This window comes from Prionailurus bengalensis, chromosome A2 (assembly GCF_016509475.1).
Source record: "Prionailurus bengalensis isolate Pbe53 chromosome A2, Fcat_Pben_1.1_paternal_pri, whole genome shotgun sequence".
NCBI classification, from domain to species: Eukaryota; Metazoa; Chordata; class Mammalia; order Carnivora; family Felidae; genus Prionailurus; species Prionailurus bengalensis.
Genome location: NC_057348.1, coordinates 6,674,144 through 6,699,095, shown reverse-complemented (window position 1 = coordinate 6,699,095; position 24,952 = coordinate 6,674,144). Strand labels below are relative to the sequence as shown.

At 47.5% G+C, this 24,952-nt stretch overlaps 1 protein-coding gene across 1 annotated transcript in view; it reads left to right on the top strand.

Annotated features, from left to right (window-relative positions):
* Window positions 1-21: 21 nt before the first annotated feature.
* The window catches only part of LOC122488639 (mucin-16-like), a 71,187-nt gene continuing 46,256 nt past the window's right edge, over window positions 22-24,952 (top strand). The window contains exons 1-12 of the mRNA XM_043590225.1: window positions 22-3,655; window positions 4,815-5,360; window positions 7,262-7,375; window positions 10,890-14,795; window positions 15,898-16,022; window positions 16,118-16,185; window positions 18,107-18,279; window positions 21,139-21,174; window positions 21,380-21,445; window positions 22,106-22,230; window positions 22,327-22,394; window positions 23,650-23,822. Coding sequence (XP_043446160.1) covers window positions 73-3,655; window positions 4,815-5,360; window positions 7,262-7,375; window positions 10,890-14,795; window positions 15,898-16,022; window positions 16,118-16,185; window positions 18,107-18,279; window positions 21,139-21,174; window positions 21,380-21,445; window positions 22,106-22,230; window positions 22,327-22,394; window positions 23,650-23,822 — 8,983 coding nt within the window. The 5' untranslated portion in view covers window positions 22-72. The remainder of the gene's footprint in view (window positions 3,656-4,814; window positions 5,361-7,261; window positions 7,376-10,889; window positions 14,796-15,897; window positions 16,023-16,117; window positions 16,186-18,106; window positions 18,280-21,138; window positions 21,175-21,379; window positions 21,446-22,105; window positions 22,231-22,326; window positions 22,395-23,649; window positions 23,823-24,952) is intronic.

Below are 24,952 nucleotides of genomic sequence, written 5' to 3'. Positions count from 1 at the left end.
TTCCCTGTTCAGACAACAGTGTCACCAGACATCCCCACGGAAGTCAACACCAGGCTCTCTACCTCCCCTGTCATGGCGGAATCTGAACCTATAACCATGGCCACTGAAACCGTTCCCCCAGGGGCTACATCCCAGGACACAGTAGCCTGGGACACAACAGCCACAACATTAGGGGCACCGACACACTTGGCTGTGACTCAGGGTTTTCCACATTCAGTGGTGACCTCTAGTGTGGACAGAGATTATGAGGGTGAGTCACCCACCAGCACTTCCTCTGAGCAGGACATCAGCTCTCCATCTTCCCTGGTGCCTTTACATGCTATGACCTCAGCCTCTGCAGTGTCCCCCACACTGCCAACCAGTAGGCCTTCTCCTCTTGCTTCTGTCACCTCACCACCTCTCACCACTGGCCTGCCAACAATCCACAGCACGTGGGGCACGAACACAGAAGGTGTGATCAGTTCACCCTCAGTTCTGACCAGCACGTTAGTGGACACTTGGGCCACATCTGAAGCCTCTACCCCTACAGAGGCCATTCACCTTCCTGAATACACAGCAGTCACCCATGCGGCAACCCTCCGTTCTGCCCAGGAATCCCACTCCTCATCCCCAGCCTCATCAGAACCAGCCACAGGAACATCTCCATTCGAGACCTCCTCCATCGGTCAGGACACCACGGCTTCCACACCAATGCCTGGCCTCTTGGGAACCACAGAGAAGGAAACAGTGTCATCGTCATCCCTGGCCCCGGAACTGTGGGAATTGGACTCCTTTCGGCACACCAGCTCAGCCACGGAGGAAATCACCGTCCCCCCTCAGGTGTCCACAGGTTCTAGTGCTGAGGCCTCCAGGACAGACGTCATCTCCCACAGCAGGACATCCATCCCTGTCCCTTCTCAGCCCACAATGTCCTCTGACATCCCCATGGGAATCAACACCAGGCTCTCTACCTCCCTTATTGAGGCAGAATCTGCACATATAATCATGGCCACCAGAACAGTTCCCCCAGGAGCTACCTCCCAGGGCACACTAGCCTGGTCCACATCAGCCTCAGCCGGGCGGTCTCATATACACTCAGCAATAACTCAGGGTTCTCCACGCTCAGAGGTGACCACTAGCATGGAAAGAGTTTCTGAGAATGAGTCACACACAAGCCCTTCCTCTGAGCAAGACATCAATTCTCCATCTTCCCTGGTGCCTTTTCATGCCATGACCTCAACTTCTGCAGTGCCCCCCACGCTGCCAGCCACTGGTCCTTCTCTGGTTCCTGTCACCTCACCTCTCACCCCTGGCCTGATGAGGACCCCCAGCACGTGGGGCATGAGCTCAGAAGGGGTGACCAGTTCACCCTCAGGTCTGACCAGCATCTCAGTGGTGGAGACTCGGGCCACGTCTGAATACTCTACTGCTACAGAGGCCATTTCCCATGCTGAAAACACAGCGATGACTCACACGGGATCCCTCAGTTCCACATGGGAATCCCACTCCTCGGGCCCAAATGGCTCAGAGCCAGCCACAGGAATGTCTCCAGTCGAGACCTCCTCCCTCAGTGGGGACACCCTGGCTTCCACACAAATGCCTGGCCTCTCTGGAACTACGGAGACTGAGATACAGTCAGTGTCGTCCCTGGCCCTGGAACCATGGGAAACCAGCATATCCTGGCACATCAGCTCAGCCACAGAGGAAATCACCGTCCCTCCTGAGGTGTCCACTGGTACTAGTCCTGAGGCCACCAGGACAGCCATCATGTCCCCCAGCAGGACATCCATCCCTGGCCCTGGTCAGGCCACAGTGTCACCAGACATCCCCACAGAAATCAAAACCAGGCTCTCTACCTCCCCTGTCAAGGCAGAATCTGAACCTGTAACAATGACCACTGAAACTGTCCCCCTGGATGCTATACCCCAGGGCACACTAGCCTGGGACACATCAGCCACAGCATCGGGGGCACAGACACACTTGGTTGTGACTCAGGGTTCTCCACGCTCAGAGATGACCGCTAGCGTGGACACAGGTTCTGAGGATGCGTCACCCACCAGCCCTTCCTCTGAGCAAGACATCAGCTCTCCATCTTCCTTGATGCCTTTACCTGCCATGTCCTCGATTTCTTCAGTGTCTCCCACACTGCCAGCCACTAGCCCTTCTCCACCTGATCATGTCACCTCATCTCTCACCCCTGACCTGCTGACGATCCCCGGTACATGGGACATGAGCTTGGAAGGTGTGACCAGTTCACCCTCAGGTCTAAGCACCACATTAGTGGACATCCGGACCTCATCTGAAGCCTCTTCCACTATAGAAGCCATTTACCTTCCTGAAAACACAGCAGTGACCCACGTGGGGACCCTCAGTTCTGTAGGGGATTCCCACTCCTCTGCCCCAGCTGGCTCAGAGACAGCCACAGGCACGTCTCCAGTTGAGACTTCTTCCCTCCGTGGGGATGCTACAGCCTCCATGCTGATGCCTGGCTTCTCTGGAACCACACAGACTGTGACATTGTCAATGTCATCTCTGGCCCTGGAACCATGGGAAAGTGGCATGTATCCCCACACCAGCTCAGCTCCGGAGGAAAGCACTGTCCCTTCCAAGGTGCCCACTGGTATTAGTCCTGAGGCCTCCAGGACAGCCGTCATCTCCCCTAAGGGAACATCCATCCCTGTCCCTATTTGGCCCACAATTTCAAAAGACTTCACCTCAAGAATCAACACCAAGCTCTCTACCTCCCCCATCGTGGCAGAAGCTGCACCTAAAACCATGGTGACTGAAACTGTTCCCCTGGAGGCTACATCCCAGGGCACATTTCCTTGGAACACATCAGCCACAGCCTCAGGGGCTCATATGCACTCGGGTATGACTCAGGATTCTACAGGAGCAGAGATGACCACTAGTGCGGACAGAGGTTCTGAGGATGAGTCACGTACCAGCCCATCCTCTGAGCAGGACATCAGCTCTCCATTTCCCCTGGTGCCTTCCCATGCTATGACCTCAGCTTCTTCAGTGTCCAACACACTGCCAGCCAGTAGTCTTTTTCCTTCTGACTCTGTCACCTTACCTGTCACCACTGGCCTGCTGAGGTCCCACAGCACATGGGGTATGAGCTCAGAAAGTGTGACCAGTTCACCTTCAGGTCTGAGTCAGACCTCAGTGGAAATACAGGACACGTCTGAAGCCTCTACCACTGACAAGTCCATTCACCCTCCCGAAAACACAGGAGGTCCCCACGTGGGGACCCTCAGTACTGCATGGGAAGTCCACTCCTCAGCCCCAGCTGGCTCAACAACAGCCCCACGCATGTCTCCAATTGAGACCTTCTCCGTTGATGGAGATACCATGGCTCCCACACCAATGCCTGGCCTCTCTGGAACCATGGAGACTGACACACAGTCAACGTCACCTCTTGCCCTGGAAATGAGGGAAACCATCATGTCCCAGCCCACCAGCTCAGCCCCAGAGGACATCAGCATCCCTTCTGAGGTCTTCACTGGGACCAATGCTGAGGCCTCCAGGACAGACATCATGTCCCCCAGCAGGACATCTGTGCCTGGCCCTGTTCTGCCCACAATGTCACCAGACATCCCTATGGAATTCAACACTGGGCTTTCTACCTCTTCCCCTAGTGTTGATATTGGAAAAGTCACCATCATCACCAAGAAAGGTACTCTATGGCTATATCATAGGATACTCTTACCTTGGACACATTAACTACAGTTGGTGGCTGAGTGACTCACATTTTAGTGGGTGAGAGAGGATCCATAGCACGCAGATTGTTGCAAGGATACATTAAGCAAGAGTTTCTTTTCTTTTCTTTTCTTTTCTTTTCTTTTTCTTTTCTTTTCTTTTCTCTTTTCTTTTCTCTCTTTTCTTTCCTTTTCTTTCTTTCTTTCTTTCTTTCTTTCTTTCTTTCTTTCTTTCTTTCTTTCTTATAAACCCTGCTTTTGCTTTTTTGGTAGTGTTCCATGCTTCCCCCTTCCTTTCTTTAGATTCTTTCACAATAACTGATATTAGAAAATTATTTCCTATTCCTCTCACCTCACCTCACATTTCTAGCTCTGACAGAGTTTTATTAGTCATAGTCTTGGGATCTTTAATCATTTTATCTCCATTATGGAAGAGCACCTCCTTTGAAACAATGGCCACCCTTGACATTACTGTAAATTAAAAGAATATAAGTTTCTTTTCACAACTATAGTTGTAATTAACGTGTAGACTAGCTTTTCTGCAATGTGGCACCTTTCTCTGTCCTAACGAGCCTTGCAGAACCTCTTATCCAATGGGCATTATCTGTTCTGCGGAGGAGACTAATATTTCCACTCCAATACTGATCTTCTTTGGCCCCAGAACATTGAGGCAGGGCCACTTTCCCATCTCTCTCCTGGACTGCAGGAGACATTCATAGCCCTAGACTCTAGTTTATGGTCACCTTTAAACACACCTTTATCTCCTCTGTCCACTAATGTTTTTCTGTTTTGTTTTATTTTAGAGACAGAGAGGGAGAGAGAGAAAGAGAGAGAGTATGCACAAGATCAGGTGCTAGGGGCAGAGGAAGAGAGAAGAGAATCTCAAGCAGACTCCACCCTTGTCACAGAGCCTGACATGGGGCTCGATCCCACAGCCCTGGGATCGTGACCTGGGCTGAAATCATCAGTCAGACACTCAACTGACTGACCCACCCAGGTGCCCCTCTCCACTCATACTTTCAAGGGTTCCAAGCCTGAAGTCACGGGGAAAATATGAGTTTTGGACCAGCCTTCATCTTGGCAGTGTGACGGAATTCAAGTCGATCTCTCTCTCTTACGCATCTCTCTCTTTCGCAGGGCCTGCCAGTGTAACCTCCTTCCCAGAACCCAAGCTTTCTGTGTCCGTATCAGAAAGGACTCATCACCTGAGCACAGTAATGCTGTCTTCAGCTGAGACCCTTTCAGCTGACGCATTGGCACCTTCTCCGTCAGCAGCTACATCTGGAGTCCCAGGTGCCAGCTCAGCTGCCTTCTCAGCCAGTCCATTATTTTGGACGCAACCAGGCCCTAGAGATGCTCTGTCCACTGTGGCAGACAGTCTACCTTCATCAGTTTCAACGCCTTTCCCCTCTTTGGCCTCCACTACCACAGATGTTTCAACCAGCCCAGTCCCCCAGGGGAGCACATCCTCAATGGCTACCCCGCACACGGTGGCCACCAACACTGGGACAGAGGGCAGCACTGCTGAAGGACCCTTGGTTGTGGCCAGTACTTTGGAGACATGGACCAAGCCAGTCAGGACATCTTTATCATCCAGTGTGGATACCAGAATGACAGAGCAGATTCACTTAGGAACAGAGACGAGGGCTTCTCAACTTCCTCCACACTCAACACAGCTGACAAGTAAGGACCCACTGATCCCGTACTCCCATTATTAGGGTCTCATAGGAAATGACTCTTTTCCTGAGAGGTATAAAGGAGTTATTTAGGAGTTTATTACTGCACAGAAATTTTCAGCAAACATTTGTTGATCTATCCTCAGTTCTAGGCACTGGAGAAGCAAATATAAATAAGCAAGTCATTGGATGACTCCAGTACCATGATAGATGTTTTAACATTACTATGATTATGACAACGATAATGCTAATAACAATAGATTTTTATTTCTTTAATGCTTATTTATTTTTGAGAGAGAGACACACACACAAAGAGGGGCAAGCAGGGGAGAGGCAGAGAGAGGGGGAGACACAGAATCTGAAACAGGCTCCAGGCTCTAAGCCGTCAGCACAGAGCCCAATGCAGGGCTTGAACCCACGAACTGTGAGATCATGACTTGAGCTGAAGTCAGACACTCAACCAACTGAGCCACCCAGGCACTCCAGTAACAATAGATTTTCCTAGGGCACTTATTCTATGTCAAGGCACTGTTTTATTAAGTTACATAATCCTCAGGCGCCTGGGTGGGTTCAGTCGATTAAGCATCCGACTTTGGCTCAGGTCATGATCTCGCAGTTCGTGGGTTCCAGCCCACATCAGGCTCTGTGCTGACAGCTCAGAGCCTGGAGCCTGCTTTAGATTCTGTGTCTCCTTCTCTTTCTGCCCCTCCCCCACTCTCTCTCTCTCTCTCTCTCGAAAATAAATATAAACATTAAAAAAAATTTTTAAGTTATTTAATCCTCATTCCAACACACCTTTTTAAAAGAAAAGATGATTATAAGCTCATTTTACAGATGAGTAAACCAAGGCACAGAAGGTTAAGTGATTTGCTCAAGATCACAAAGCTAATAAGTAGTAAGAACTCAGACTATATGGCACTAGGAATCTATGCTTTTAATTATTAGGCTATGCAGCAGTGGTCAGGAGGGAGGAGAAAAAGAAAGAGATTCTGGCATCACAGAAGCTATAGGAGGGGAGAGTTTTAGGAAGGAAAATTGTCAGTCCCATCATATGCTTGATAGTCAAGTTGAAATGAGGTGAGTCCTTTGACAACGTGTGGGCCCTCAGGGACTCTAATGAAGGGAGTATGAACGAGTTGAATAGAACTAGCAAAACAGCTAAATTACACATAGATATAGGCTCAATATCCCCCTTTGAAATGATTATGTTTTTATATTAAGGACAGAGTCAAACACAAGGGAAAAGTGAAGAAATTGGTGAGCAAATAAAAGATGATCGAACAAAGTATGTATGGGATGTGGGAAGGACTTGGGGCCTAGGAAGAGGTACACCCCCTCCAAGAGATCTGAAGATGAGGAAAGGAACCTCTTGGGGATTCCATTCCTCTGAAAAGTTGAATTTGGCCCCAACTTTTGTTTGGGAGACAGGTGCGCTAACCACTTTAGCACCTGCTTTGATGGACAACATCTATAGGAGGATGACTTGGTTACCTCTCAATTCACAATAAAATTGATTGGTACATTGACAGGTATTGATCTGGGTCTTAAAACATGGCTCAGTAGTTGAGTCATGGGTGTTCAGGAAGCAAGGGATAAGCAGGATGGTAAGAAGGTAGAAGGGTGGTTGGGGGAATAGAAGGATCAAAGGAAGAATGGAAAAATGGATAAAGGAAAGAAGGAAGGATGGATGGGTACATATAGCAATGGTAGAAGGAAAGATGGACAAATCTATGGGTGGATGAATGGGTGAATGGACAGGGCTGGTCACTCGTGGCATATAGCCCTGGCTCAAGTCCTGGACTTGAGAAGAATTGAGTTGTATAGTCAATGAAGTGGATTCATTTGAACAGTGCTCTCTCTCTGGATGAGATGAGTTAACCCAGGTTTCTTCTCCACCCTCACCCACAGGGACTGATGGCGTCGTGGAGCGTATTACAAAGATACCCAATGAAGCAGCCCATGGAGGTGTCACAGGACCAGTCCATGTACATGTGGCACCCACATCATCTGCCAGTCCTACAGGTAGGTTCACCTTTGCTTACTTCCCTGTAATCCCACTTGTGACCTTATTTCCTCTTCCAGAGAGATGAAATGTTTCTTAAGAGAAAGAATAATGTGGGGTGGTCATGGGCTTCCCTGTCTTAGCTGGATCTTTGTCTAATTGTTACCAGGTGGATGTTACCACTTTTCTTTTCCTCATAACATGCATAGTGAGTTTAGTTCAAGGGTGGATATGCCAATCCCACAAATATGACCCAGTTTAACTTAATTCTGAAAATGCGTATTGATCACTCTCTCTGTGTTAGAGACTGTGCAAAAGCTGAGGATGTGCAGATGAGAATCCTTGGGCACTGTATCCTCAGAGCTCTCAGACCCACGGGAAACAACAAAGGAACAAAATTCCTGTGATGCAAATGTAAATGTATGCAATGAAGATGTATTTGAACTATAGAAGGAAGGCTTCATGGGGGGGATAATATTTGAACTGGGTTTGAAGGGATGACTAGGGATTTACCAGAAAGACAAAGGGAGTTGATGAAGACATTCTGGATAGAGGGAACAGCCAGCCACATGCAAAAGCACAGAGAGGGGTAAAACTGGAAATATCTTGGAGGAACAAATAATTCACCTTTGCTAAAGTGTGAGGTAGAAGGATGGAGTGGTGGGAAATGATCCTGGAGACAGCAACAGAATACAATATTCAGGAAACCTTCTAAGGCTTGGTAATGCTTGGATACCCCTAACAAAAAGACAAAGAATTTTGTGGCAAAAAAAAAAGTTTGGCGAATATATTGCTCCTTCCTAAAGAACGATAGCATGCATAAATATATTAAAGGCTCTGAGAAATTCTACTGTAAAGAAATTCGTTTGGCTTTATTCAACCTAGGGTTTTACACCATTATTGACTGTGGAATCTTTCCCTCTAAAAGGCACCTGTTAACATTTCTCAGTATTATTGTTCTGTCTGAGAGTTTAAGAGGTGCAGGTGTATATGGCAAGGGGTCCTCCTCATTGTGTGGTTAAAAGGTAAAGCTCCCCATACCCATTAAGCTGTTCCCAAGATTTTTGGAGACCAGTCTATTTTACCAGTACATTTGGGAGTCTTTTTCCAAGATGCAGGCTTTGGACAGAGTCACTCCTACCCCCCAGTCAGGTTATTAGTCTTATCTTGTGACCAGGCATCTTTGATTCGGTTCCCCCAGAAGCAAACTTGAGTTAAGAATATGGGACAGGTGGTTTGTCACAGGTGGGGTATGGTCCCAGGAAGCACTGGAGAAGACTAGGAAGGGAAGTCAACGCAAGGTGCATTCATGATCAGGCCACAGCTACGGGCCACAGTGTCGGTCCCACTGGGGAGCTCTGGGAGACAGCCTAGAACATCTCAGTGTTGTCTAATCTGAGGAATGAAGCAGCTGGGGCTTTTGTCAACCAACTTCCTTCTGTCATTGGCTGTGGGATGCTTGACCCTGCGGTTATAACCCTCAGCACTTCCAGCCTGCCCCACACCCCAACACACACAGGCTGAGTGAACGCCCTTAGGTGTGGAGTCACAGAGTCTGCATCAGGATCCCATCGGGGTCACTGTATAGGGTATAAGTGGGGCGTTGACAGGATTGACTATGTCGGGTCACCAAGAAATGAATCACTGGGTTTCATTCAGGTGGTGACCAGTATTTAGATGGCAAAGCTTCTGAGGAATAGCTAACCATATTCACTGACTGTTTTCAAAATAGAGCGGGGTTTCTCAGCCTCAGTCCCATCGGGCAAATAATTACTTGCAGGCTGTCCTGTGCACTGTGGGATGTTTAGCAGCATCCTTGGCCTCTACTCACCACATGCCAGTAGCACCCTCCACATATACACAGTAGCGATGACCAAAAAGGTCTCCTGACATCGCCAAGTATCCCCTGGGAGCAAAATCACCCCAGGTTTGAGAACCACTGAACCAGAGAACTCTTGTTTAACCTCTCCGGATGGACATTTTCTCCTTATGTCCTTCTCTTTTCATCCTGGCTCCCACAGGATCTTGAACTTCAGTTAGGGAATCATAGATTTCAGTGCTGGAGAGTGCTGGTTTAGCACTCAGGCAGAACGATGTTCAAATTTCCACACCAGTGGCCAGCAGCTGTGTGATCTTGGCAGATGATGAGCTCTGAGTTTCTGTCTTTCTCTTCTACGAAACTGCAAGAATGATATAATGTATATTAAGTGCTCTGATGAGGATCAAAGAGATAAAGCATGCTAGGTGCTTGGCAATTGTCCCTCCCCCCCACCTCCTCATCAACACCAAATACATATAAAGCATTTTAGTATATCCAGTCCCAGAAATGTGGGGTTTTTTTTAGATGGTCTTAGTAAAAGAGGGACATGGCTCCCCATCAGAGTCCAAGTCCCTTTTATTTTGTTCCTGGACCAAGTCAATGGGCTTTGTGGTCTTTCTGGAGAAGCCTCCCAATGGTCCTCCATCCTTCCCTCGGACCATTTTTTGAGGCCCCAGTCAGTAGCTGCTGTCTCGGCCAATGCAACTTTACTCATCATCAGAATCTGAATTCCAGTCACCTTGGCCAGCTTTGGTCTAGCATGGTTCCTGGCAAATTCCGACTCAGCAAACATTTATTTTGTAGTGGAAACACAAAAAGTAGTAAAAATAGCAGTAATAACCCCAGTGATAGGAGGTAATAGTAGCCGAAGTAATGGTAATTATAACCATGGTAATAGGTGGTAATAGGAGTTAACAGCAGTGATAGCAGGTAGTAGCAGTATTTGAGCCAGGCACCGTGCTTGGTGAATTTTTATCAGCATTCTGAGATGGCCACTGTACTTATACCTACTTTACAGATGAGAATATGGAAGTCCAGCAAGGTTTGGTAACACATCCATTTAGTGGGGGAGTCGGAATCTGAGTGCAGGACCACCTTCTAACAGAGCCCAAGCTCTTGAGCACAATGATACCTGATCTCTCTCAAGCCAGAGAAGACATCTCTCTTTGCATACCTCCATCTATGTATCCATTCATTCACTCGCTCATTTATTCAGCAAATATTTGTGGGCACCTACTGTATGCCAAGCAGTCTTCTGGCTACGAATAGTTCTTACTAAGCCGACTGTGAGGAGTGCCACTGTGCCGATTCAGACATTAGGATAAGGAAATATCGAGAAGGGAAAGATGAATTCTGACATGGATTTGTAAAGGTAGGTTCATGCTAGGGTTTGAAGAAGGGCAGAACGTAAGGAATCTGATAAACGATGGATGAGGCAGACAAGAGAAACAGCCTTAAGAAAAGGCTCGGGGGCCGGAGAGTACAGAAAATGTTTGGGAACAAGGAGTGGTTAAGAATTCATGGAGTTACAGTGCCACATGAGAAAGGGAAGGTGCGGGGATGCCTCTGACAATTCCTTCTCCTGTTCCAGAAGCATATACCCCAGGCAGAGACATTTCTCTCCGTTTCCTCATGTGGAGAAAAAAGTAGCTAGTGCCAGTCCAGTAAGCGGCAATTATTTTGTGCAAACTATGTGTCCATCCCCCAATTCACAGGACTACCAACAGACTGGATGGAGAGAGCAGAGACCACCTCTACAGCAACTCTGACCACTACTGTCTCTACCCCCGCTTCGGGAACATGGACTCTCCTCAGGACATCAGGCAAGGTGACCAGCACAAGCACAAGAGGAGCGATCATTTCAACCCCAGATATTTCCTCTGATGTTCTACAGATGACCGCCTCATTGGCCACCATACCTGGAGCAGAGACCAGCACAGAAGTTCCCAGGACAACCCCGTCTGTTTTCAATAGAGGCTCACAGACTACACCCTCACTGGTCCCTAGTTCTGATGCAGAGAACAGTCCAGCTTCTCCAACTCTGGCTGTTTCCCTTGGTGAGCCAGAGACCACAACCTCACGAGCCTTTCATTCTGCAGAGACCAGCTTGACTGGTTCCAGGGCAACCTTGAGTGTTTCCCACAGTGAATCAGACAGCACACCCCCAACAGCTACTGGTTCTGAGGAAAAAGTCAGTTTAGAAGTTCCAACTCTGACTGTCTTTCCTGGTGTACCAGAAATGGTGACCTCACTGGTAACTAGTCCTGGGGCAGAGATGAGCACAGTTATTTCAACTCTGACTGACTCCCAAGATGAACCAGAGACCAACACCTCATGGGTCACCCAACCTGGGGCACTGAGTGGTCCATATATTCCAGTTCCAAGTGTCCTTCCTGGTGATCCAGGGCTGGTGACCTCAATGGATACTAGTTCTGGAGCAGAGACCGGCCCAACTGATCAAACTGCGACTACTTCCGCTGGTGAGCCAAATGCAGCAGCCTCATTGGTTACCCATCCTGGGGCACAGACCAGTTCAGCCATTCCAACTCCAGCCATTTCCCCTGGTGTATCAGGGGTGGGAATCTCACCAGTTAACAGTTATGGAACAGAGACCAATACAACTTTCACAACTCTGACTGATTCTCCACATGAACCAGAGACAACAGCCTCATGGGTCACCCCTCCTGGGACAGAAGCCATTTCCACTGTTGCAACTTCAACTGTTTCCCCTGGTGAGCCAGATGCAACAGCCTTGTGGGTTCATTCCACAGAGAATAGCACACCTGTTTCCAGAATAACTCCAAATTTTTCCCAAAGTGAATTAGACACCATACTCTCAATGGCCACCACTCCTAGGGTAGAAGCCAGTTCAGCCATTCCAACAGTGACTGTCTCATCTGGTGTGCCAGCTACAGTGACCTCCCAGACCACTAGTTCTGGGACAGACACCAGTACAACCTCTTCTACTCTGACTGAATCCCTGTATGGATCAGACACAACAGTCTCCTTGGTCACCCATCCTGCAGTGTCCAACCCAACGGTTCCCAGGACAACCCCCAGTGTTTCCCATAGTGAACCATATAGCAAACCCTCAACAGCCACCAGCCTTGAGACAGAAGCCAGTTCAGCTGTTCCAACTACACCTATCTCCCCTGATGTACCAGATACGGTGACCTCACAGGCCACTAGCTCTGGGACAGATGCCAGTATGGTTATTTCAACTCTGACTCTTTCTCCTGGAGAACCAGCGAACACAGTCTCATGGGTTAATCATCCTGGAGCACAGACCAGTTCTTCCATCCCAACTCTGACCGTCTCCCCTGGTGTATCAGGAGTGGGGACCTCACTGGTCACTAATTCTGAGGCAGAGACAAGTACGATTTTTCCAACTCTGACTGATTACCCACATGAATCAGAGACAGCTTTACGGGTCACCCATTCCTCAGAGACCAGCACACCTGTTTCCAGAATAACTCCAAATTTCTCCCATAGTGAATCAGGTACCACACTCTCAACAGCCACCACTCCCGGGGCAGAAGTCAGTTCATTTTCAGCTACAACTATCTCACCAGGCATACCAGGGTTGGTGACCTTAGTGGTTACCAGTTCTGGGGTAGAGACGAGTACAACTTTTTCAACTCTGGCTGATTCTCTGCATGAACTGGAGGCCACAGCCTCATGGGTCACCTTTTCAGAGAAAGAAGCCAGTTCAGCTATTCCAACTCTGCCTACTTCTTACCCTGAGGAGCCAGATACAGCAGTCTCGTTGGTCACCCATCCTGCAGAGACCAGTTCAACTATTCCCAGGGCAACACCCAATTTTTCTTACAGTGAATCAGATACCGTACATTCAATAGCTACCAGTTCTGGGGCACAGACAAGTTCAGCCATTCCAACTCTGACCATCTCCCCTAGTGTACCAGAGGTAGAAATCTCACTGGCCACAAGTTCTGGGCCAGAGACAAGTACAACTTTTACAACTCTGACACTTTCTCCAGGTCAAATGGAGACCATAGGCTCATGGGTCACCCATTCTGAGACAGAGTTCAGTTCAGCTGTTCCAACTCTGCCTGCTTCCCCTGGGGAGCCAGGTACAGTAGTCTCATTGGTCACCCATCCTGCAGAGACCAGCCCAACAGTTTCCAGGACAACTCCCAATGTTTCCCATAGTGAATTGTATACCACATACACAATGGCCACCAGCCATGGGGCAGAAGCCAGTTCAGCTGTTCCAACTCCAACTGTGCCCCCTGGTGTAGCAGATATGGTGACCTCACAGGTCACTAGTTCTGAGAAAGATGCCAGTACAGTCATTCCCACTCTGAATCTTTCTCCTGGTGAGCCAGGGACCACAGCCTCAACAATCATTTATTCTGAGATCCAGACCAGCTCAGCCATTCCAGCTCCACCTGTCTCCTCTACTGTGCCAGAGCTGGTGACCTCACTGGTCACCAGTTCTGGGGTGGAAGCCAGTACAATGTTTACAACTCTGACTTATTCCCCACAAAAGGCAGAGATGACAGCCTCGTGGGTCACCGATTCTGGGACACAAACCAGTTCAGCTGTTCCAACTCTGACTATTTCTCCTAAGGAGACAAATACAATAGTCTCATCAGTCACTCATTCTGAAGAAACTAGCCCAACTGTCCCCAAAACAACTACAGTTTTTTCCAAAGGTGAACCAGACACCACACAGTCAATAGCCACCAGCCGTGGGGAAGAAACCAGTTCAGTGGTTCCAACTCCAACTATCTCCCTTGGTGCACCAGATATGGTGACCTCTCACGTTCCTATTTCTGAGACAGATGCCAATATGACTATTCCAAGTCTGACTCTTTCTCCTGGTGAACCAGCAACCACAGACTTATTGGTCACCCACCCCAGTGCAAAGACAAGTACACATTTTCCTGGTTCAACTGCTTTTCCTCATTTACCAGAGACCATAGCCTCACTCTCCGTCCGACCTGAGCTGGAGATGAGTACAGCTCCTCCAGTTCAGACTGTTTCCCTCGGTCTACCAGAGACAACATCCTTCACCACATCCATGACGGAGACCAGCAGAGTTGATCTGGGTCCAACAGTCTCACCTGGTGTTCCTGTAGAAACAGCCTCACTCTCCACCCATCTTGGCACAGACATTACAACTATTTCAACGTCAACTCTTTCCCCTGTGTTATTGAAGACCACAGGCTTATTGGCCACCAGCCCTGCATCAGAGGCCAGCACAGGTGGCCCAACTTTGACTGCTGGTGTTCTTGGGCCTGTCAGTACCCCTGAAACCACTGGTGAGTCTCATACCTTAACTTCCTGGAGCACAGAACCCTCACCACCTGTGACCTCAGTTGAACTCCTGGAATTCAAGACTGTGACAGGGGACACTGTGACCTTGATAGCATCAGAGACCCCAACACCACCTAAAACCAGTCACAGAGACGGATCGAGTCCAACTGCTATCCTGAAAACCACAACTCCTGAGACCACTAATTTAGCGGCCACAGGCTCAGGCCCCATCATGGCGGAGACTGCAGCCACCTTCAATACATCTGTGGCAAGTCCCTTTGTCCCTGAGACCTCACCTGGGATGTCCACCTTGACCTCTCTGAGTGTGACTTCAGAAACAAGTAAGAATGACTTTTTTTTTACGGTGGTAAAAATGTGTATATAATATAGAATTGGCTATTTTAACCATTTTAGATGCATAATTCAGTGGCATTAATTTAATTCGCAGTATTATATGAATATTGTCCTTTTTCCAAAACCTTTAATCACTCCCAATGGGATCTGTGTCCCCATTAGCATTAGCTTTCTTTCCCCACTCCCCTCAGCCCCTGGTAACTCTAATCCACTTCTGTCTTCTTGAATTAGCCTACTTTAGATATCTCATGTATGTGGAATCACAGTGTATTTGATTTTTTGTGTCTGACTTATTTCACTGAGCACAGTGTCTTCATGGTTCATCCATGTTGCAGTGTGCATCAGAACCTCATTCCTGTTTATGGATGGGTGACATTCCATTGTATGGATGGACCACATTTTATCTGTCCATTCATGTATTGATGGACACTCATGCTGTTTCTACCTTTTGGCTACCGTGGATAGTGCAACTATGCACGTGGGTATGCACAGATCTGTTTGAGTCCATTTCCAGTTCTTTGGAGTATGGTCGTGTGGTGTGCTAGTTCGTTAGAGCAATAGCAGTGAGGTATCACACACCGGCTGCCTCGAATGGTAGAAATTTATCAGGTCTGGAGGCTGGAGGGGAACCCCAGGAGAATGCATAGAAAGTGAACTTTGGAGTCCTCCTCTCTGGGGAGCGGGTTAGGGAGCTGGGATATGTATCCGCCAACCCCCATCAATCATTGCTAGCAGGATGCTCCCTGGGGCCTGTTCATTCCCCTGCAACAAAGAGATACAGGTGCTATTGCATGCTGAAACGGTAAGAGCCAAGGGGAAGTGGCAGGAGGGTGACCAGCTTGGTTTTCCCAAGTCTGTATCACTTTTCCAGCTGGAAGTCAGCATCCCAGGAACCCAGATGGTCCTGGAAAAACTGGGATGGTTGGTCACCCAATGTGGGAGGGTCTTAAATGGTGACATGATGTGTTCTCAAAAAGGACAGCTTAGGCCAAGCCCCGGCTAGGTGCTGGAGTTAAGGTGTGTCCTCAGAGCCTCACCTCCCACCCCCAGCCCAGGCCTGACCTCATTTTACTCTCTCCACCACCACAGCTGCAGCCCCTTTCTTGATGCCTTTTACTGTCAACTTCACCATCACCAGCCTGCGCTACACCGAGGACATGGGGAACTCGGGCTCTGAGATATTCAATGCCACTGAGAGACACCTGCAGCACCTGGTGAGAGCCCCCCCACCAATGCTCATCTCATCCCAAGCCCTCCACACCCTGCCATCTTGGCCCCTCCGGCTCATCACTCTCTCATTTGTTCCCAGCTCAGGACTCTGTTCGAAAACAGCAGTGTTGGTTCCCTCTATGATGGCTGCAGGCTGACCTTGTTCAGGTGAGTCTTCTTCCAAAGCACCTACAGATACCCCGATTCTCTCCCTTCTTGGTCCTTCACGTCTCAGTCAACCACAGCCTTGGGCCTTTGCCAAGAGACAGTATATCATAGTGAATCCAAAGTTTCTAGGTTTGAACCCTTGATCTCTCACTTGTTAACTGTGTGACCTTGGACAAGTTGCATAACCTCTCTGTGCTCCTACAACCAAGTGTTATAGACTAAAGCCATCCTAAATGAGCTCCACCCACCACACCTGCCCCCATCTCCCCATGAGATGGGGGCATCAATAAGATGATATTGCCCATACAACATGCCACCGAGAATCTACGTGAGGTACATGCTTTCATTCATCTCATCTTTACAACACGATTATTATCCCACGTTGCAGAAGAGAACACTGAGGCTCAGAGTAGTCAAGTACTTGAGAGGAGCCAGGATTTGAACCCAGAGGTTCCAGTTCTTGAGTCCCTCCCTTTTACCACGATACAGCAGTGTTCAAGGTCATTGGGCTCAACAACGTACATCCTTAAAAGTACTCAGAACTCCAAAGAGCCTTTGGGCTTGGGGGTTGTATCTGCCAGTATTTACTCGATCCAAAATTAAGACAAACACTATATTAATACATTCATTTATTTAAAATAACAAACCTATTATGTGTTAACACAAATAACATTATTTTTATGAATAATAGCCATGTTTCCCCTCTCCCCTCGCCCCCCCAGAAAAGCATAACAAGAAGAGGACCATTGTTTACATTTTTGTAGATATTTTTTAATGCTTGTTTTAGTAAAAGACAGTAGGCTTTCTGCTTCTGCATTTTTTAAAGTTTATTTATTTATTTTAGTAATTGGTACACCCAACACGGGGCTTGAATCCATGACCCCGAGATCAAGAGTCATATACTCTTCTGACAAAGCCAGCCAGGCCCTCCTCTGCTTCTGCATTTAATCTTTTACAATATTTCATCTCATAGCCTCTGGAAAAAAAAATTTCACTGTGTACTCCTAAGAGAATAAAAGTGAAAATAACGTCTTGGTATGAATACGAAAATATTTTTACTTGGTGGGCTCCCTGTAAGAGTTTGGGAAGCCCAGGAGTCCCTGAGCCACACTTTGAGAACCACTGCCCTACCCTAAATGAGCATCAAATGGGAATGCTTTGACTAGCGTGGGCAATAGCAAGAACTCCCAGACAAGGAAGAGAGGGGATCTCTCTTCTTGTGAAGCCCCCAATCTGGATGAATCACTATAGATGCAGCTTAAATTCAGGACAAAAGTATTTTTGAACCACATTGCCCCTTATTACCTCTTATGTCATTTTCTCTGTTTTTGTCTTCCTCAAAATCTGGTTGTCTGCTCCAAAGGTGTTCCCAAGGGGTTGGCCTCAGCCTTGGGGTTCACCAATTTGAAACAAAGTCTTCCCTTCAGGCTCCATGATGGCTGTTAAGACAGAGTCACAGCCAGACACAGAGGTGACTCACTCACCTCCTCCAAGGTCTTCAGTCATGCTGCCTGGGTTCAGGATTCTCATTTCCTCCCTGGGAGCTCCACACCCCCAATCCCATGGCCCAAGCAGGACTCAGCTCTTACTGGAGGGGATGTCACCTGTACTTACCTTCTTGAGTGGACAGGGACTGTACTGGATGCTGGTAGTTGAAACAATGAGCATGAACCAGAAAAGAAAAGATTGGGGAGCAAAAGCAGAAGACCAGGTATGGAGCAGCCCTGGAGAACAGTACATTTCAGAAGGTGAGGTGGTCCCCATATGAGACAGAAAAAGATGTGTTTGAGAAAGTAGATGAAACCCAGAGAAGAGTGCTAACATAAACATCAAGGGGTACAATTGAAGGAAGGAGCTGTCAAGAGTAGCCAACTCTCAAGTGTCTTTGCATGTCCCTATTCCTGTGCCCTTCCTTCCACAGGGCTGAGAAGGATGGGACAAGCACCAGGATAGATGCAGTCTGTACCTACCGCCCAGATCCCACCGGCTTCAGGCTGGACAGAGAGCGGCTCTACCAGGAGCTAAGCCAGCAGACCCATGGCATCACTCAGCTGGGCCCCTACACCCTGGACAGGAACAGTCTCTGTGTCAATGGTGAGAACCTCTACTGCTGTTGGGGTCTCCTCCTGAGTCCCAGATGGGGTCTCCTTGCAGTGCAGTTTCTCAGTACCCAGGTTCACAGTTCTGGGCCCACCTAGAATTTCCATGGGGGAATTCTCTTTCCTCAGAACACCTACAGAGCTTTCTTCCCTCCCTTTCGACCTCCCTCCCTTCCTTCTTTCCTTCTCTCCTTTCCTCCTTTCTTCTTCTTCTTTTTTTTTTCGTAAAACTAATATTTAATAACCTGTCATTTTAAATATTAGAAAATTTGGGGCACCAGGGTGGCTCAGTTGGTTGGGCATCTGACTTCGGCTCAGGTCATGATCTCACGGTTCATGAGTTTGAGCCCCGTGTCAGGCTTTGTGCTGACAGCTCAGAGCCTGGAGCCTCCTTTGGATCTGTGTCTCCCTCTCTCTCTGCCCCTCCCGCCCCCCTCTCTCTCAAAAGTAAATAAACATTAAAAAAAATTTTTAACATTAGAAACTTTGAGAACAAAACGTTTTTTTTTTTTCTTTTGGAAAATTCTTAGGACCTGCACTTGCCTTTTTCTCATCACATTATTTATAATACAGAGCACATCTTTTTCTGTACCAGGGTGAACTGTCATATCTCTTTCTAAGTTTCCATCAGATTCCAGCATTTTGCCCTGTGTGCTTTCAGTGTGGTAATTTATCTCTGAAAATTTCATTAATGTGAACTTTTGTCTGTGGATGTTACCTCCTTTAGATATTCTCACCTTTTCTGTCACAGCTTTTCTTGTGAATGCTGATAAATCTGTCGCCACTACAGTCTTCTGGTTGCATAAACGGAGCCTCTCCAATATCAGCAGCGTGAACATCCATGTTCGTTTAATTCTTCTCTAAGTCCTACTATTATGTGTTTTTATGTTTTTAATTTAAGTTTTTATTAAAAAAATTTTTTTAAGTTTATTTATTTTTGAGAGGGAGAGACCGAGTATGATCAGGGGAGGGATGGAGAGAGAGGGAGACACAGAATCCGAAGCAGGTTCCAGGCTCTGAGCTGTCAGCACAGAGCCTGATGCGGGGCTCAAACCCAGGAACCACGAGATCATGACCTGAGCCAAAGTCGGACGCTTAGCCAACTGAGCCAGCCAGGTGCTCCTAATTTAAGTTTTTATTTTAATTCCAGTTAGTTAACATTACAGTGTTACATTCGTTTCAGATGTACAGTATAGTGATTCAAACTTACAACACCTTATGCTCACAGAACAACTTCCAAGGTCTGGAAATAAAGCCTCTCTCCATAGTCTCTCATTGCAGTGACCTTTCACAGAAACCCAGCGTCAGAGAAGGAAGAGGACAAAGCAAGCCCGCAGTGGCTGCTGACGTTAACTCCTCCCCAACCGGCAACGAGTTCCCAAAGTGGGGACTGATCCACTTTTTTCTCTTTGTTATAACAGCTTGTGGCCCTTTACTCATCCTCCAGGGGCCAGGCAGAACTACAACCCACCTGAGAAGCAAACAATAAAGCTGTTAGCAATGTTTTTAGCAATAAATCCCTCTGCATCAACGTTCTTAGCAACAAAACCCACAGTAACGCCTGCACTAAAGGCTAATATTTATTGAGGGATGCCTGTGATCTGGAACATTGTGTGTATTGTGTCTTACTAATCCTGTCCAGCACTCTGTGAGGCATTATGTACATTTTACAGAGGAGCAAACAAGGATCAAGGAAGGACATCTATTTATCCCAAGATCAGAAACCTTATATAAATGGTAACATCATGACGCAAACCCTAAATTGGCTCTAAGGCCCCCAGAAGGGACCCCAACTACAAGGCTACACTGCAGACTAACCCAGCTAGAACAAGCCTCAAATCTCAGGATGGGAAGGCATATCAAGGAGCCTCTAACACAACAATTTAAACTAAAGCTCAATCATGTCCCCTGTGGATTGCCTTTGACATTTTCTTTCTATCTGGATTAAAATCTGTATTGTATTTCAACAGTCTTTGAGAGTTACTTAAAGTTGTAGTTGACAGTGTGGGTTTGGGTGATTTACAGGTCTTTCTTTAAGTGCTGGTCCTGTTTTTTTGCTCCCCCTATGGCCCTGAAGTGTCTGTTTTTAGCATGGAATTTTTAAAACCCTCACCTAAGCTTATTGTAAAGGTCAACTGGGATAAAACCTGAGTAATGTAAGTAAAGCACAGGGCTCCCTCTACTGGGTCCAGTCTCAGAGAAGAGTTTCATTTCAAGAAACCTAGTCAGACCATCAGATATAAAATAAGTCTAAGTTTTACTTACATTGCTTACCAAGCCTCAGAGAGGATCCAATCTATGACCCAGAACCATACTTATTCAAACCCTCTTTTCCCCACTCCCTCTTATTCTCCAACTTGATGCTTTCTGGTTGACTCCCCAGTCTGTCTGTCTATCTCACTCTCTCCCTCGTTCAACATTACAGAAACCCAGGAACTGTGTCAAAAATCAAGCTGTTTCTGAAAACCGGAGAAGTAGGAAAAACTCAGAGATCAAGGACAAAGTTATATTTAATTGGTGGAGAAAACACACATAAGGCTGGAAACAAATAAAGCTGTTGTTCCTATGACTCATCTGATGAGGTTGCTGTTGCTTCCGGCACCTCATGAACCCCCCACAAGGTGGGGGGTATTTTGATTATTGTGGTCTTTGTGGTTAATGATACAGAGGATGAAACAGTCCTGAGCATTGGAGTACCAGGCAGTTAACTCATAAAGAGCAGCCATCGTTACCTTTGATGAGTCTCAGAGAAAGCACTGGAGAAGGGTCTATGTCCATGTTTCAAGTCCTACCCCTCACCCTTTTCTCCACCTCCTCCCATTGACTTCCTCTTCCTCTCTGGCTCTCTCTGCAGGTTATAACCATCAGTACTGGACCCCCACCACCAGCAGTAAGTCACAAGGGCCCAGATGTCCCTGCGTCCCTGGGACACTTCTTCCCTGCACCCATTCCCAAGGGAGAGTACCCACGTATCCCACTCCCAGATTCTCAGCCCCAGAGCAGCTCCAGACCACCAATTAGAGACACAAGTTCCCATCAACAGCCCTGTCCTCTTACTGCTTCATGATTTATGTTGATGTTGTGTTTTCTTTCAGCTCTGGTGACCTCCACATTTTCTCCAGGACCGTCGATATCTCTGCACCCCACCCCCAGCTCTACAGGTAGGAGTCTGATCTCTGAGTCCCATGAAACTTCAACTCCCATTCTGGCTGATCTCCATCCTGTCTCCTGTGCTCCCCCATCTCTGGCCATACCAGCCCTGTTTCTGTTTCAGGGACCAAACATCCTCCCATCCTCAGCGCCTTTGCTCTTATGTAATGGGAACTCAGCTCTGTTCCTGATTTCCCGTTGTCCTCCAGATTCAGCTCAGCTGGCTTTTGCTCAGACTTCCTCCTATAAAGTAGCATCATGTCCCCATATCCCACACACAGGTGGGATCTAATCTCTATCTCTATGATCGTTTCCTTCATGGAAATTACTACCGTTTGGCTTTCTTGACTTCTCAAGAAATTTGTGGCCCATGATCTGAGCACAAAAGGTCTTGGTGTCTCCTCTTGCCACCAAAATGTCCGTGACAGGTCAGCCTTTGGGGACACTCTGGGATGAGAAGATTGAGGTTTCCTTTTGAGCTGACAGGACACATCTAACATGGAGGTCCTCCCTTGGCTGGCCGAGGAGGGAGGTATCCCAGATGGGATATCTCAGGCCTCACCTACGGGACACTATTGGACAGAGAGATGGCACTAGTCCCTTCCCCCTAATGTATAGCTCAGGCCTATAACTGTGATGGGTCTCCTCTCTCTCCTTCCCTCCAGCTGCAGTTGTGGGCCCAGCCCTGGTGCCATTCACCCTCAACTTCACCATCACCAACCTGCTCTGCACCCCAGACATGAGGCACCCAGGCTCCATGAAGTTCAACTCCACTGAGAGGGCCCTGAATCGCCTGGTAAGAGCCCCACAATGCCTCCCCTGGCCTGCCTTGTCCTTACCCCACCCAGTGACCTCAGCCCCTCATGCTCACCTCTCTCTCCTTCCTCCCCAGCTTGGTCCCTTGTTCAAGAACACCAGTATTGGCCCACGGTACTCTGGCTGCAGACTGACCTTGCTCAGGTGAGACTCCCCTCCCTCACAACGGTTACAGGCAAGTTCACCTGGCGGTGAGAACCTAAACACGGCAACTAGAAGATGCATAAATGGCTTCGAATGGAATTCCAAGAATTCAGATGGAAGGCATCCCCTCTGGCTGAGTGTATCGGAGAGAGCTTCCTGAAAGAGGTGGCTGTCCAATAAAGGTCTTAAATTACTTGGATAAGAAGAGCCATGGAGCATTCACACTCACTGGTCAGAAATGAAATGAGGTACCTCAGGCCATGCCCTATGACAGGTGCTAAGGGCACCTAGAGATTGAGTCATGGACTCTTCCCTCAAGGTACCCACAGTATGGAGAGGAGGGCAGCCATATGAACTTAAACATAATAGTAACAGGATTAGTACAATGATAAAGCACTACATGGAAGCCATAGGAGCCTGGAGGATGGACTTTTAGCTGAATGTGAGGGAGTTGAGTGGAAGCAGTCTGGAGAAGGTGATGCCTGAGCTGAATGAGCATTAGCCAAAAGAATTGCCAGAAGACATTTTGGCAGAAGTATTTCAAGGGTTGGCATATCTCAGATCAGGCGGGGATTCGTGGAGTTTTAAGCAGAACCTTGATGTAATGTCATTTATTTTAAGTAGTACACAGGTAGATATGGGTATGGGAAAATTTGATGTGATAATGGGACAGGAGGTGGGGAAATCAGTGAGATGTTGGGCTCACCTAGATGTTGCTTGGATGGGGGGACCAAGGACAGGGGAGGTCCAGGATGCCTCCCACATGTTTGGTTCTGGCCCCAATATGGAAACATGGCAGAAGGAGGAGACTCTGTGTTTTTAGGGGGAATTAATAAACTTAATCTGGGACAAATGGAATATAATAAGTCTGAAGGACATCCTTGGGGCTGTTGGTGACATGGCACAGAGCTCAGGAGAGGGGTCTTGGCCAGAGAGTAAGATTGGATCCCATGAGAATAAAGCTGATAGCTGAACCAATGAGTATGAACCATATGACTCAAGAAGAATGAGTCCAAAAGAATAGAAGTTGGCTGAGGATGAAGCCTTGGAGATTAACCACTTTAAGGAGTAGGAAGATACCTAGATGAGAAGGTCCCAGAAAAGAATGTGCGTGAGAAACCAGACAAGACCCGGTAAAGAGAAATGTCATAAGGCCAAGGCTGGGGGTGGGGCAGGCTGAAGGCAAGAGGTGAACAAAGTATGTAACTCTCCCACATCTCAGGATGTCCCTATTCCTACATCCCTACCGCCCTAGGACTGAGAAGGGTGGAACAGCAACAGGAGTGGACATGATCTGCACTTATCATCCTGACCCCATGGGCCCTGGGCTGAACAGAGAAGAATTGTACCAGGAGCTGAGTCAGCTGACCCGCGGTGTCACCTGGCTGGGCACCTACACCCTGGACAGAGACAGTCTCTATGTCAATGGTGAGTGTCTGTGCTGTAGTTGGGATCTCCCAGCCCCATGTTTCTCTCTACCAGTGCTCCTCAACTGGGGCGATTCTGCTCTCCATGGGACATTTGGCATGTCTGGAGATATTTCACATCATACCTGGAGCGGTACTAATGACATCTAGTAGGTAGAGGCCAGGGTGCTGCTAAACATCCTACAGTGCACAGAGCAGCCCTCCACCATGAAGAATTATCTAGACCAAAATGTCAATAATGATGAGTTTGAGAAATTGCTGTATACAAATTGATCGTTCCAATGCAAACCTAGCATTTCCTTGGAGACTCATTTTTGAATGCCTAACGCATCATGGGAAGCTGATTTCCTTTCCCTTTTCACCTCCTGGAATAACATTTTTCTTCCTCATTTTCACTGCTTCCCATAAGAGCCCAACATGCAGACTCTAGGAAAAGAAGTGGGTGATAAAGAACTCCGTGGTTAAATTTTCCAAATGGGCAGCAGGTGACCATTTCAGCCTTCACCCCATTTCATTCTCTCACAATGATGACCAATTTACTAAGTGCCCACAGACCAGTCAGTATGACACAGTCCATGAGATAACATCACACTTAGCAAATAGTCTATGAATAATATCTACTTACACAACACCATTAGCAACAATGCCCCTAACAGCAATGCTAATGCTGAGAATAATAAGTACAATTGCTCTTATCAAAAGGTTCTTAAGTGCCAGGAATTGTGATAAAGTCTTTTATAGGTATTATGTCACATTGATCTTACTCAAAACCCTGTGAGTTGTTACACTCATTTTTATGGAGAGAGCCATCATGCTTTCAGACAGGAAGTCATTTCCCCGAGATAATCCAGCCATCATGCCTGACAGGGTCAAGACTCAAAACAAACTGGAGATTGAATCTAGACTCCAAGTTCCTAACTACAAGACAACACCACAGACCATCCAGATAGAGAAAGCCTCAAATCTCAGGATAGGAAGGGGCATAACTGATCTCTAGCCTAACAATCTAACCTAATGCTTGGTTAGTTATGTCCCTTCTATATCAGCTTGGATATTTCCTTAAAACAGTGGTTGACAGTGATTGGCAAGGGACAGATCTCTGTTTTATGTGATGCTGGACAAGCCATGCAA